Source organism: Mytilus trossulus, chromosome 2 (assembly GCF_036588685.1).
Source record: "Mytilus trossulus isolate FHL-02 chromosome 2, PNRI_Mtr1.1.1.hap1, whole genome shotgun sequence".
Lineage (NCBI taxonomy): Eukaryota > Metazoa > Mollusca > Bivalvia > Mytilida > Mytilidae > Mytilus > Mytilus trossulus.
In genome coordinates this window covers 64468206-64480713 of record NC_086374.1, presented here as the reverse complement: position 1 = coordinate 64480713, position 12508 = coordinate 64468206, and the positions used below count along the sequence as shown (strand labels likewise).

General features: G+C 30.6%; 1 protein-coding gene across 1 annotated transcript in view; it reads right to left on the bottom strand.

The window, feature by feature from the left end:
• The window catches only part of LOC134707773 (polycystin-1-like protein 1), a 195324-nt gene that overhangs the window by 111413 nt on the left and 71403 nt on the right, over positions 1-12508 (bottom strand). Inside the window, exons 11-12 of the mRNA XM_063567812.1 lie at positions 7295-7400; positions 5827-6389 (exon numbers count right to left, since the gene is read on the bottom strand). Of these exons, the coding sequence (XP_063423882.1) occupies positions 5827-6389; positions 7295-7400 (669 nt within the window). The remainder of the gene's footprint in view (positions 1-5826; positions 6390-7294; positions 7401-12508) is intronic.

Below are 12508 nucleotides of genomic sequence, written 5' to 3'. Positions count from 1 at the left end.
CCCAAAATCAATACCAGCCTTCCTTTTATGGTCATAAACCTTGTGTTAAAATTTCATAGATTTCTATTCACTTTTACTAAAGTTAGAGTGCGAAAACTAAAAGTATTCGGACGACGACGACGACGACGACGACGCCAACGTGATAGCAATATACGACGAAATTTTTTTCAAAATTTGCGGTCGTATAAAAATAATTCCACACCAAGGCTTCCCCTTTGACAGCTTTTAACTTCATGTCTATGGAACTGAAACAAAAAAGTTTAGCATTAACTGACAATCAAAGCGCGAAAGCGCTGTAAAGGCAGTTAATTACAGGTTGTGTGTATTTCTAGTCCAGTTATATCATTATCTTCCATAGAACAGAGGTGGTTTGTAGTATTTAAGATTTAGAGTTCTCTTGTTCCTAGTTCACCTATATCTATAGTCTACTGTTTACAGTATATTTTCTGTACCTCGCCATGAAATGCATTTTAAGACATAAGAACTTTTCCTTTTTAATGTAAATAAAACTATTTTTAATTATTGATTATATACACATATTCAATTACTCCTATCCTATGAAAAATAATTCACAAAGATTGACTAGTCTCCGTACTGTGTGTATTGCTAGAACATCAAGTAACATAATGGTAAATGTACATAGTAACATGTCAACTCTTTTGAAGACAGAACTTTTTTTAAATTCTCCCTACCAGCAAAATTATTTTTCAGTATAAACATGATAAAGTTATCTACCTGTATTAATGACCTAGACTCTCAAGAGCCTGTGTCGCTCACCTTGGACGGTCTATGTGCATATTAAACAACGGACACATATAAAATGACAAAATTGTGTTTTTGGTGAAGGGGATGTGTTTGTAGATCTTTCTTTACTGAACATTCTTGGTGCTACAATTATCTCTATCTATAATAAACATGGCCCAGTATTTACAGTTGAAAATATTTTTTTCAAAATTAACAAAAAATACAAAAAATTATGAAAATTGTTAAAAATTGACTATAAAGGGCAATAACTCTTTAAGGGGTCAACTTAAAATTTTGGTCATATTGACTTATTTGTAGATCTTACTTTGCAGAACATTATTGCTGTTTACAGTTTATCTCTATCTATAATAATATTTAAGATAATAACCAAACTCTGCAAAATTTCCTTTAAATTACTAATTTGGGGGCAGCAATCCATCAACGGGTTGTCAGATTTGTCTGAAAATTCCTGGGCAGATAGATCTTCACTGAAGAGACAACTTCACCCTATGTCAGATTTGCTCTAAATGCTTTGGTTTCAGAGTTATAAGCCAAAATCTACATTTTTCTTGCATGTTCTATTTTTGGCCATAGTGGCCATCTCGTTTGGTTGACAGGGTCAAACCACACATTTTTTAAATTAGATACCGCAATGATGATTTTGGCTAAGTTTGGTTAAATTTGGCACAGTAGTTTCAGAGAAGATTTTTTGTAAAAGTTTATGGACGACGAAACCAAGTGATGAGTCAGGTCAGGTGAGCTAAAAAGGAGTTTTTAATCAAGGTAACAATGACATCTAGTGGCCATAAAAGCTGTCTCATTAGCATTTTAACCACTTCCCATATTTGCTTTTAAGACAATAGAAGAAAATTATTAGATGCAAAAACAAAACTTACTTGTAAATATGAAATTCTCTTTACAGTATGAGTTTTTCTCATTGTTGGAGATTGTACAGTAGTACAGTCCTGTAACTGCTTATACCCATTTCTTATCCCCTTTAGTTTGATAAACTCACAGAATATCATATATTTACATTGTGCCACATCTACTTATTTTTATATGCATTACAATAACATGAACAATTGTAATTCAAATCTATATATCAAAGCAAAATTAATTTCACTACTTTCATTCATGCATCCTTTGGCAAAATACAAGTTCTAAAATGACACAATATATGTTTATTTATATAAAAATAAAATTTAGTTTTCAACTCTTAACAGGTATAAAAAAATGCACAGCTGTGTCATGATTTGTGAAATCTGTGCTGAAAACATAGGCATTGATGGTGTTTGAGTAATTCCATCTGTGAAGCTCAACATTAGCTCGTCAGTTGGTGGTGGACAGTTATAAATCTTTCCTGCAGGATGAATGTCTGTTCAGGAAAACCAATTTCACAAATCAAAACTTTCCTCTAGATTTCTCCAACAATATTCATCCAGTTTAGTTCTTTTGGTTTAACGGGACACTGTCCTGATTTTTAATTTTGTAAACCATTCAGTCTCTTGCTTACAAATGGTGCATGAAAATAGGATGGGAATGGCAGTAGACAAGTCTCTTTAAAGTGGGTTTGTGCCCTGAAAAAAGTTTTATAACATTAGCTTTTTTGAAACTTGTGAAAGACTTGTGCAACACACATACCTAAATAACTATAACATAGGTAGAAAGCATCATTCATGTCAATGTTTTGTTCCTGTTTACATTGTCATTGATATTTTTCAAGAAAGCCTGAGGCATAGCTCATGAATTCTTGTCATTACAACCTAAATTAACATAATTACTGCTAAAATAATTATCAGTATAATATATCTCTTGTAGAAAAACCATACAATTGTAGTATTAACCAAAAAATGTCAAACATATGATATTGAATCGTAATCCCAAAAGTTATGACGTCTTGAATTCACCCCCTTTTTTATTCTAAAACGATAATTGCGGTTGCAAGCAGACTTTGGTTTACTTGCATGGCGATTATATAAATAACAGTATATATTTCTTGAAGAAAATAAAGTTTTACCATGAATAGTTTCCTGAACGTAGTCGTTTTCAGTAAAATGTGCCTTGCAAACAACAGATGATTGATATGGGTTCTACGATTGCATCGCACGTGACAATCTACGTTTGAGCCATGGCGTTGATCCAACCTTTCCTTCTTATTAAGTCATTTAGAAATGCAAGTCCTCCTCTTAAATGACACTCAGGTACACACCAACAAGGACTAGGCATCGTTAATTGTGTGGTTGTTTTGCAGTGCAAAAACGGAAGTTAAGGACGGAACTGACTGGTCTCACTAATAAGAGACAGGAAGAATTTTAGAGACAAACAGCGACAAGAAGATTAATTTAGTGACGAAGCGACAATAACTAACAAGGGACAAGCGAATCGTAATTCTCTCACGAGGCTATTCTCATTTGATGTGATAGGGTGAAACTACACCTATCAAATATGTCCCTATGAAAAAGAAGAATTTCACTGTTAGAAAGGAAATGATATTGCATGGTTTTGATTATCATAAATTCTTTTAAAAGGAAATTGGATTTTTTTTTGTTTTGATGGCCAATTTTTAGCGTGTGCATAAAACATTTTTTTTTTTTATATCTATTAAAAACTAGACAATCCCTTTCTTCTTAATAAAAACATATTTTTATCTATCAATGTACAGTAATATAAAAAATGTTTTATAACCACCCCTATAATAAAAAATAATGCATGTTTTCTTTAATATCTATTGCGAATAAGTTGTTGCAATGAGATATTTTTTATTTATGTATAGTCGCTATATATATAGTCTTCTTGACGCTTCTTCTCGCTAAATTAATTATATCGCTATTTTAATTTTATTGTCGCTTCTTTTCACTTTTTGACGCTTTTTGTCTTTAATTAGTCGAACCCTATTCAGGAACGATAATTTCATATTTTACATAACTGAGACCGAAATAACTATAACGTCATACGGCTTCACGTACAGAAATACTTTAAATTGTATATTATGCAATATAATTCACGGTCAGTCGACTTTTAATTGTAATATCATGTTATATCAACGAGTGAAATTATTTTAAAATATCTTTAGATCGCAAATAGTACTCGAAATTCAACGGACCTCTTTCCACACGGAATTCGAGTAATGATAGTTTGTAATCAGATTGACTGCTTATAATGCAAAAGACACATTAATTAACAGATTTTTAAAATGAACAATACACACTGATCGTTTCTTTATTTCCCAATGTAAATGAAAGGAACAAAAAAACATTTCATACCACAAATAGTAGAGGAGAAATTTAAACATTTCCGGATCTATTTCTTGCAAAATGACCCCCAGCAAAGATTTGCGTAAGGAAAGATGAACCTCATGACTTGAAAGTCAGGCCTTAAAGCACTGCCTTTAAAAAAACAAAAGGATGGACTTTAAATAGGACAAGTAATTCCTATACTTAGTTCATATGAAACACGCCACAAACACAGCTAGCTTCATTCCTTTAAATCATAACTGCCTCTGATTATATTCTGTTAAAAGCCTCGAACCACTCATATCCTGACTTTCATTTCCATTTTAAGCCATCTGATTGAAATACTTAACTCTATAGTATTCAGCCTTTCTTAAAAAGCCAACATAATTTTGTCAATACAATTGGCTCCATTAGACCAGTACTTAGCGGAAACTGACACTCTTTTCTATAAAATTCTTGTCTACTAAACTCAATTAAGACTCCGATAATGAAATTTTCCATCAATTACCCAGTATCACTTAGAAACACGGCCATTGATATGGCTATCAATCCAAACCATAAAGGCTATTTTCTCCCTACCATAAATGAAATCATATGTTATTAGCTTGTTTTCTTACGGAACAATAACCATCAAAATAGATTCATTTAGAAACAGACAAAAAAATCAACAGATTTCTTTATATAGAACTAGGGACGATCAAAAAGACTGTTATTCACAAATCTAAATTAGAAAGAATCTGTTTTTCTTGCAAAGCATCACAGTAAGTATGTCACAGAATTTTTCTTTCACAGAACTAAATATAAAACCTACAAAGAATTCCAAGATATGGTTAATGTAATTACAGAGGAAAGGGATTTTTTTTAAGTTGGTAGGAGGAGTTAAAATCTATGTTTGATGACCAGCTAATTCAGATATTAAAGTTAAAAATTGTAGATCAAATCAAAAGTCTAGAGTTGAAAATCTAAACTAAAAATAACATAAAATTTGAACACTTAATTTTTTATAAGTAAAAGCACTTTATGAATTCTTATTAAGTTAAATCCAGTGATTTCATAAAATATCATATTTTTTTTTATAAAAGATATGAAAAGTTTTTTGAAAACTTAAACCATCAATACAAATTTCATGATTAAAGTAGGAAAAGCTACTCAGGAAATATCCAAGCATCACTTGACAGTTAATGACACATACTTATATAAAACCTTTATAAGGTCAAAAGGTCAATGTTCATTAAAATAAAATTGAGGTTTTCTAGAAGCCTAAAGGTTACAATTACCCACTGAATATCATTGGACAACACCTTAGTGTATGTCAAATCCTGATTGGTTGATGTGTAGACACTATGTGCAGACACTATGTGCATTCTGCATTATATTCAAGGCAAAATTATATATTTTCCTTAGCCGTAATAGAACTGAGAAGTAATTTTAATGCTGAGATGAGACAAAAAGCATCAGGAACCTATATTTTGGGGTTTAAATACTACCGGTACTGTCCTTATAAGTCTTCTTTAATTTAAGAAGGATTCATTCTAAAAATCAACTTCCAGAAGTGTGAATCTTGAAAAGGCTACTATTGTCACCTACAAAAAATTAAACTGTTTTTTGCAATCCGTATCGTGTACTTGACATTTTTGCATCTTAAGGATTCATTTAAAGATGGTAGAATACTATAATTCTGCCATGAAGGAGGATGGAGACGAAGTTCATTAAAGAAAAGCACTGTTAAATAGAAACTAGAATTCTGAACACTCCTGTTGATATTTTTCTATTAATCATTTAATCATTTCATTATTTATTTTAAAATGGCCTGTGTCAGAAGTTACCATTACAAAAATTGTCTGCATACCTGACTTTAGAAACAATGCTGTAATCTTGGTCCATAAATTCCCATTTGAAAGTCAAGTCTTTTCCAGAGGCTATCAATGCTGTGACATTGACTTGTCCTGGGACAGGGAACACTGTAGGAGAATCTGTTATTACACTGGTTATAATAATTGGTTCGTGTATTGTACATGGAGTTGTCTGTTCTTTGTATGATACCAAGTTGGAGATATTGGCTGTAATCTCATAGTCTCCAATTGACTTGTAGACATGATGAATAGATACCAAATATCTGGGCAAGCCTCTTTCTGGGGGATTTTCTGTGGTAATCTTTAAAGTCTCATTTTCTGATGATAATGTTTCTATCTGACCATCGCCAAAATTAATTTTGATAAAAAAAATCCTGCCACCATTAACCTTTACATTGATGACTGTTGGTTTTCCAAGGATAACAGGAGAAGCAGCTAACTTGACCTGTACAATTGGGTACTGGACAACAACGGTCAGATTAGAAGACTGCTGACTGATGTCGTTTAATGCAGTCACTTTCAGTAAATGTGTACCAGGTATATCAAATCCTCTGGAAAACTGTAATGAAAGAAACACACCAATATTGAACAAAAATGGCTAAATAAATTTAAATAGAATTGAGAACGTAAATGTGGAAGGTGTCAAGGAGACAACAACCCAACAAATGGGCAGAAAAAGCTCAAGGTCACCATCATATGGCTTCAATGCAGTAAGAAAATCCCACACCTGGAGGCACTCTTCAGATGATAGCTGATAAAGTCCACTTAAAAGAAGGATCGAATAAAAAAATCACAAGCACTACAAAACCAATTTTTATCTTAAAACAAAAATATCTAAAGCTTAGTTTTTGAAATTCAACATCAATCTCGTTCCAAGAAATTAAGAAAAGTATCAGTGCCAACCAGGAAGTGATAAAGTAAAATTATGATTTTCATCGGTTTAAAGGAAGATAAACATGAATAATGAAAGTAATTAATCGAAAATAATGATCTGTTTTTAGAGTGTTTTAAAACAAAATTCTAATAAGGATAATGTTACAGTATTTATCATTAATCTAATGTTAGTTTGTATGTCTTTAAATTATGTCAAGAGTTCAAATTATTAATATATCGAAACATATTTTTATTACTTCAATATAACATGTACAAGTTTCTAAAACATTAGTTAAATATTCTTTATCATACTGTTAAGATTAAATTTTTGAAATGCATTAAATAGAATAGTTGTTGCTCTCTTTTATTTCATTCATAATGGGAAAAAACAAGGGTTTAATAAATATAAGATGTGGTATAAATGCCAATGAGTCAACTCTCCCTTGAAGTCACAATTTCTAAAAGTAACCAATTAAAGGTTAAAGAACGACCTTAAATACAGAGCCTTGCCACACACTGAACAGCAAGCTTATTTAAGTTCAGATATTTTTGATACATAAAATAAAATTTGTCTTCCAATATGTATCCTACCTTGTTGTGAGTTGTATATTTGACATCTTGTCCACCAAAATCCCACATGTATATCATGTTTGTTCCCGATTCTGTTGAAGCATCCCATATATGATGTCTTCCTAACCTGAAATGATACCAAACACAATCTACATTTAATTTAGTATTACTCAAAAATATTTCACATATCTCATTTCCAATAATTTTAGAAAGCTATTTTTGAGTATTGCCTGTAAAGTAAAATTTCTGCTGAAAATAATTCTAAAAAGGAAAGCATCATGGTAAACAACAAAAAATACTTATAAGTCTAACATACCCAACTTCAGTTTTCCGCACAATTGATAAACATGGTGTTATCGTAGAAAAAGATATTTTTCAAAACTACAGTTAGATGAACAACATTTCCTGGAAATTACTCAGTGTTGACACAATCACATATTAAACTTATCAACAATAAAAAAAAAATCCCTTCAAATTTTTTCCTTCTTCAGTAATTCACAACTATTACAAGAGTGTTCATTAACAAAATGTGCGCAGAATGAAAGTATGAAAGGACATTCATATATTTATAAGTATATAAATATCATCACAAGATAAGGTCATGCTCTAATCATTTGTTCATCTTAGGTCAATTAATAAAAACCCAATGACTGTTTTAAAGTGGTCATTAACTTATCAATATTTTAAAACTTACTTTCTAGTACTTTCCTGAGAGAGGAAAATCCAGTTAAGTCATTTCTATTTTTATAAGATTAAATTGACACACGTTGTATCATTTTTAGGGATGTTAGGATATTCTACCATTGTTTGCAATAGTCTTCACCAGTTTGATAATTATACTTTAATTGCCACTTCCTTCTTTCAGTTTAAGAAACTAATACTTTTCAAACTTGTTGAGTCTTTAGAGCTGCAGAAAAGTTCAAAACCAAAATTTAAAAGCCAAGTGTAGAAAACCATCTAATTTTTATTTCACATTAAGTCCTTTAATTTATAGCCCATATTGCAGCATTCAATTTCCCAATTTTCAAATTAAACTGATGTAGTTAAATAAGGTCAAGTTCTCCATGTTAGTTTTTTGGTTGAGTATCTTGCACATACCAATAAAATCCTATCTATAAATACAGCCAACCTCAATGTCATGAATTAATGTACCCACAATAAGATTTCACATGATTATATTGACAAGAATCCTTTATGAATAACATGGTTTTATTTATAACTACAATTACATGCCAAAATGTAATTTCCTGTAATTAAAATAGTTATAATCAAACTCAAAACACAACTGGATATGAATAATTCATTTAATTTATGCTAAAAATATTCTTCTCTTGAACAATAATCTAAATTAAGCGTTAAAAGTTAGTATATTATATTGTAATGCACTTTTATATTTACGGGAGGGTTTCTACAGAAAACTAGAGAATAAGTGATGAAAGAAAGAGCCCTGCATTTGTTATAAAAGAATATGATAGAGAGATTGACTGAACATTTGGGGTCATAATATTTTGCAAAGTTAACTCTAAAATAAGTCCAATATACATGATATTCAAATAAAGAGATGTGGTATAATTGACAATGAGACATGTATCAACCAGAGACCATAAATCCTGGATGTTAACAAGTCTATAAAGTTGTTTTGTAACGGGAGTGAACACTTATATAAGAGAGATAACTCTTGTTGGATGGAATGTGAAAGATCATACCCGTAGCCAGGGGGGATTGAAAACAAATAAGCGCTGTTAAAGTCAATATTCTGTTCGAATTGTGACTGTTAAAGTTGAGTTTGTGAGTCCAACGAACCCCCCTTTGGAAATTCCTGGCTACGGGCCTGAAGATATTCTGTAATACCCTTTCTTTTCATGTAGACTATTAGCTAATTAAACCTGTGTAAATTATTTTAATGAAAAAATCTCTTGTCAATATACATGATATATGGTAACTTTAAGTACTTTTCTTCAGTTTATACAAAAACCTATAGTTAATCTCCTTTTAACTGACAAACAATTAATGTCATGATCAAGAAATCTTTAATTTGTCATACAAGGATCAAGGTTTTTATATTTCAAACTTTCAATGATGTTTATCAGTTTATAGGCATTTTTATAAAGTGTTGACCTAAACAAAATTTTCTTATATCATGGATATTTTATGATTTAGGTTATTTTACAAAGATTTACAAGAGTTTTGAATGGTAAAACATGATATTAAACAAGGTGGAGACATAAACATTGTACTTGAAATGTCAAATCTTGTTTTAAAAGGGTTTAATTTTGGGTTTAAACTATTAGACTGTTTATTTCATAAAGCTCTTATCAAGGGAGGTTATCAAGATTAATTAAATCAGGGCACAGTGTTTTTTATCATACTTGAATTATTTGAAGTATAATTCATCATAGGTGGAACATTGTTCTTGTGATGTCATTAAAACAAGATAACGTTTACATGATTTTCATTCTCCATTAATATATTAACCAAGACCAAACTGTACCACCATTGACTTCTCTTTTTCCTTTACATCTTAAATCTAAAACTTCATATCAAACATTTTTTTTTTTGTCAAATGTGAAACTTGTCCACAAATGTTTAAAAACACATAATTATAAAGAAGAAACAGAATTGATTTTTTTTTTTTCTTTTTTTTTAGTTTATCATGTTTATCAGTTAATTAATAATAAACAGGTCTCACCTGAGTAATGTGCAAACTATGCAAATATTTCAAGGCGAATGAACCATGACTGAGGAGACAGATCAATTACTTGTAGAAAGAAAATACAGGGATATCCAAGTTTTAAAAATATACCTTGTGTTTCATTAAATTAAACTTTTTTACCATTTCAACATCTTCTATAATTTAATCAATTTATAACAGAAAGGTTTCCTTACCACAATGATGGCTATGTTGCTCCAATATAATCAGAAACCTATTACAATATTAACTTTCACATCCCCAGTGTCTACTCAATGAAAGACACTAACATGAAATCTTCTTACATTCAAAAATGGAATACTCTAAAACAAAGTCACAACATAATCCCGGCTCAATAAAAAGTTTATTATGTATAGTTGTTTGACAAATCTTCTTTCATACAGAACAATCTGATCATTGTTGGTTGAGCTGAGCCATATTTTTTTTTTTTTCTCTTAAAGTGATTCCTGTAATACACTTATCATAGATACCTAAGGATTGAAGTTTTTCATCTGCAAGGCCTTTCATATCTTACTATACAGTATGAATTTCCCTCAGTGTTGAAGGCTGTATCGTGACCTTTATGTCTTTGTTTCCTTGTCATTTCATCATTAGTAAATAGTAGTAAATTGTCAGTCATAGCACATTTAGAACTTTTAAAAAGCCTCATAATAACATTAATTCCATTCCATCAATTGGTCCATGTTTTACTAGTTTCCCTTATAAAAACAACTTTAAGTGCAGGTTTCCTGCATCAAGTTACAGAAACATCTGGTTATACAGAGGATGCCAGTGTTTTAATTACCTTCAAAATCACCTTGAAAACCTTTTCAATTTTATGTAATACAGGAAGGAAATTCATGCTACATCAAAAATATTTTTGCTGATTTGTAAAATGTCTTTCTCTCTGTTAGAATTTTGATGAAATAATTTTGGACTATTTATGAGACAACTTTAAATCACGAAAAAATGCATAGAGCAGATAGATGCCAATTGCCATCAAACTTATTTTCTTTTGTCATGAAGAATGGACATTTTATAGAATGATAGAAAAAACTATATAATATATATATATATGAGTGTTTAAAGTAAGAACCAAGTACTGGCCCTTGATACGCTTCAAAGAAATATGTTATAACTTCCCATCTAACACACTGCAAATGCTGGTATATTTTCCCTTATCTTGTAACCTTGTGAAAAAGGGAAAACGTATTCTTAAAAATGTTATGTAATACGAAACATGAAGAAACAAAAAAGATATTTCCCTATATATATAATACTTGCATATGATTCCAGTTTATATCATCCACATTTAAAGTTCACGTAATTCATATGTAATATAAACTATGGCCTTTTTATGTGATAAATAATTCATAGAAATGAGAAAAACTACCTCTATTATCATAGTAAAGTTTTGTTTTACATCATATTATCATTATATGCTGATAACATGTTAAAACATAGCAGGCACAAGAATAAATTTGATAAGTAGGATGTAATTTATGTAAATATTTCTTGTGAGAAATTCTAGTTAACAAAATATTATTTAATACTACATGAAAAAATGCCATTATTTGGGCTGCACAATATCAAAGTCCACAATAATTTCTAACTTATTTTCTGTGATACTGAGACATAAAACTGCATAGACATGAGACTATTAGCCAATAAACATTATTATCTAGCATAAATGTAAATACCTAAAGCAGATTTAAAGAACAGTTATAGTTCACTACACTAATGTTTCTTCATATACCACACGAGTCTACATGGCCCTAATGATACAAGTTATATTAATTTAATGATATTACCCTTATGCATGAACATGAATATTTTCAAGGAATCCATACCACTATTGAAATATGATAATTGAAAAGAATGCCATGACAGTGCAAAATTTACAACTAACTTGAGATATCTTGATGATATTCTTAAAGTCAATTTTGTACAAAAAAAAAATTCATACATATATTTTGGCAGAAAGTTACATCCATTATTTGATACTTTAAACTTTCAATCATGATATTGGTACCTGGAGAATACCAAGCCCTAATGTTCACCCCCCAGATTTGTGTTATTCAATTTCAGTTTTCTGTGTTAAGTTATGCTAATTGTTACTTTTTGTTGTCTAATCATTTGACCATGGGTTCATCTGTGTGATTAAATTATGGTTTGTCATTACCCATTGGTACCTTTTTCACCTCTTAAACCAGATGCTCCGCAGGGCGTAGCTTTATACGACCGCAGAGGTTGAACCCTGAACGGTTGGGGCAAGTATGGACACAACATTCAAGCTGGATTCCGCTCTAAATTTGGATTGTGATTAAATAGTTGACACAGCATAGGTTTCTGACACAGAATGAATGTATTCAAATGAACTTAAAATTTTTGTTTTCTCTTAGAGCAATTCACTATGCTGTTGAATATTAATCCTCTCAAAAAAATGTTTGAAGAAATTTTCTTTTTATTTATGAAATTTCAAATGAGAAAAATTGAACCCAATTTTTTAATCACATCCCCCTTTCCCTTATTCCAAAACTAATTTC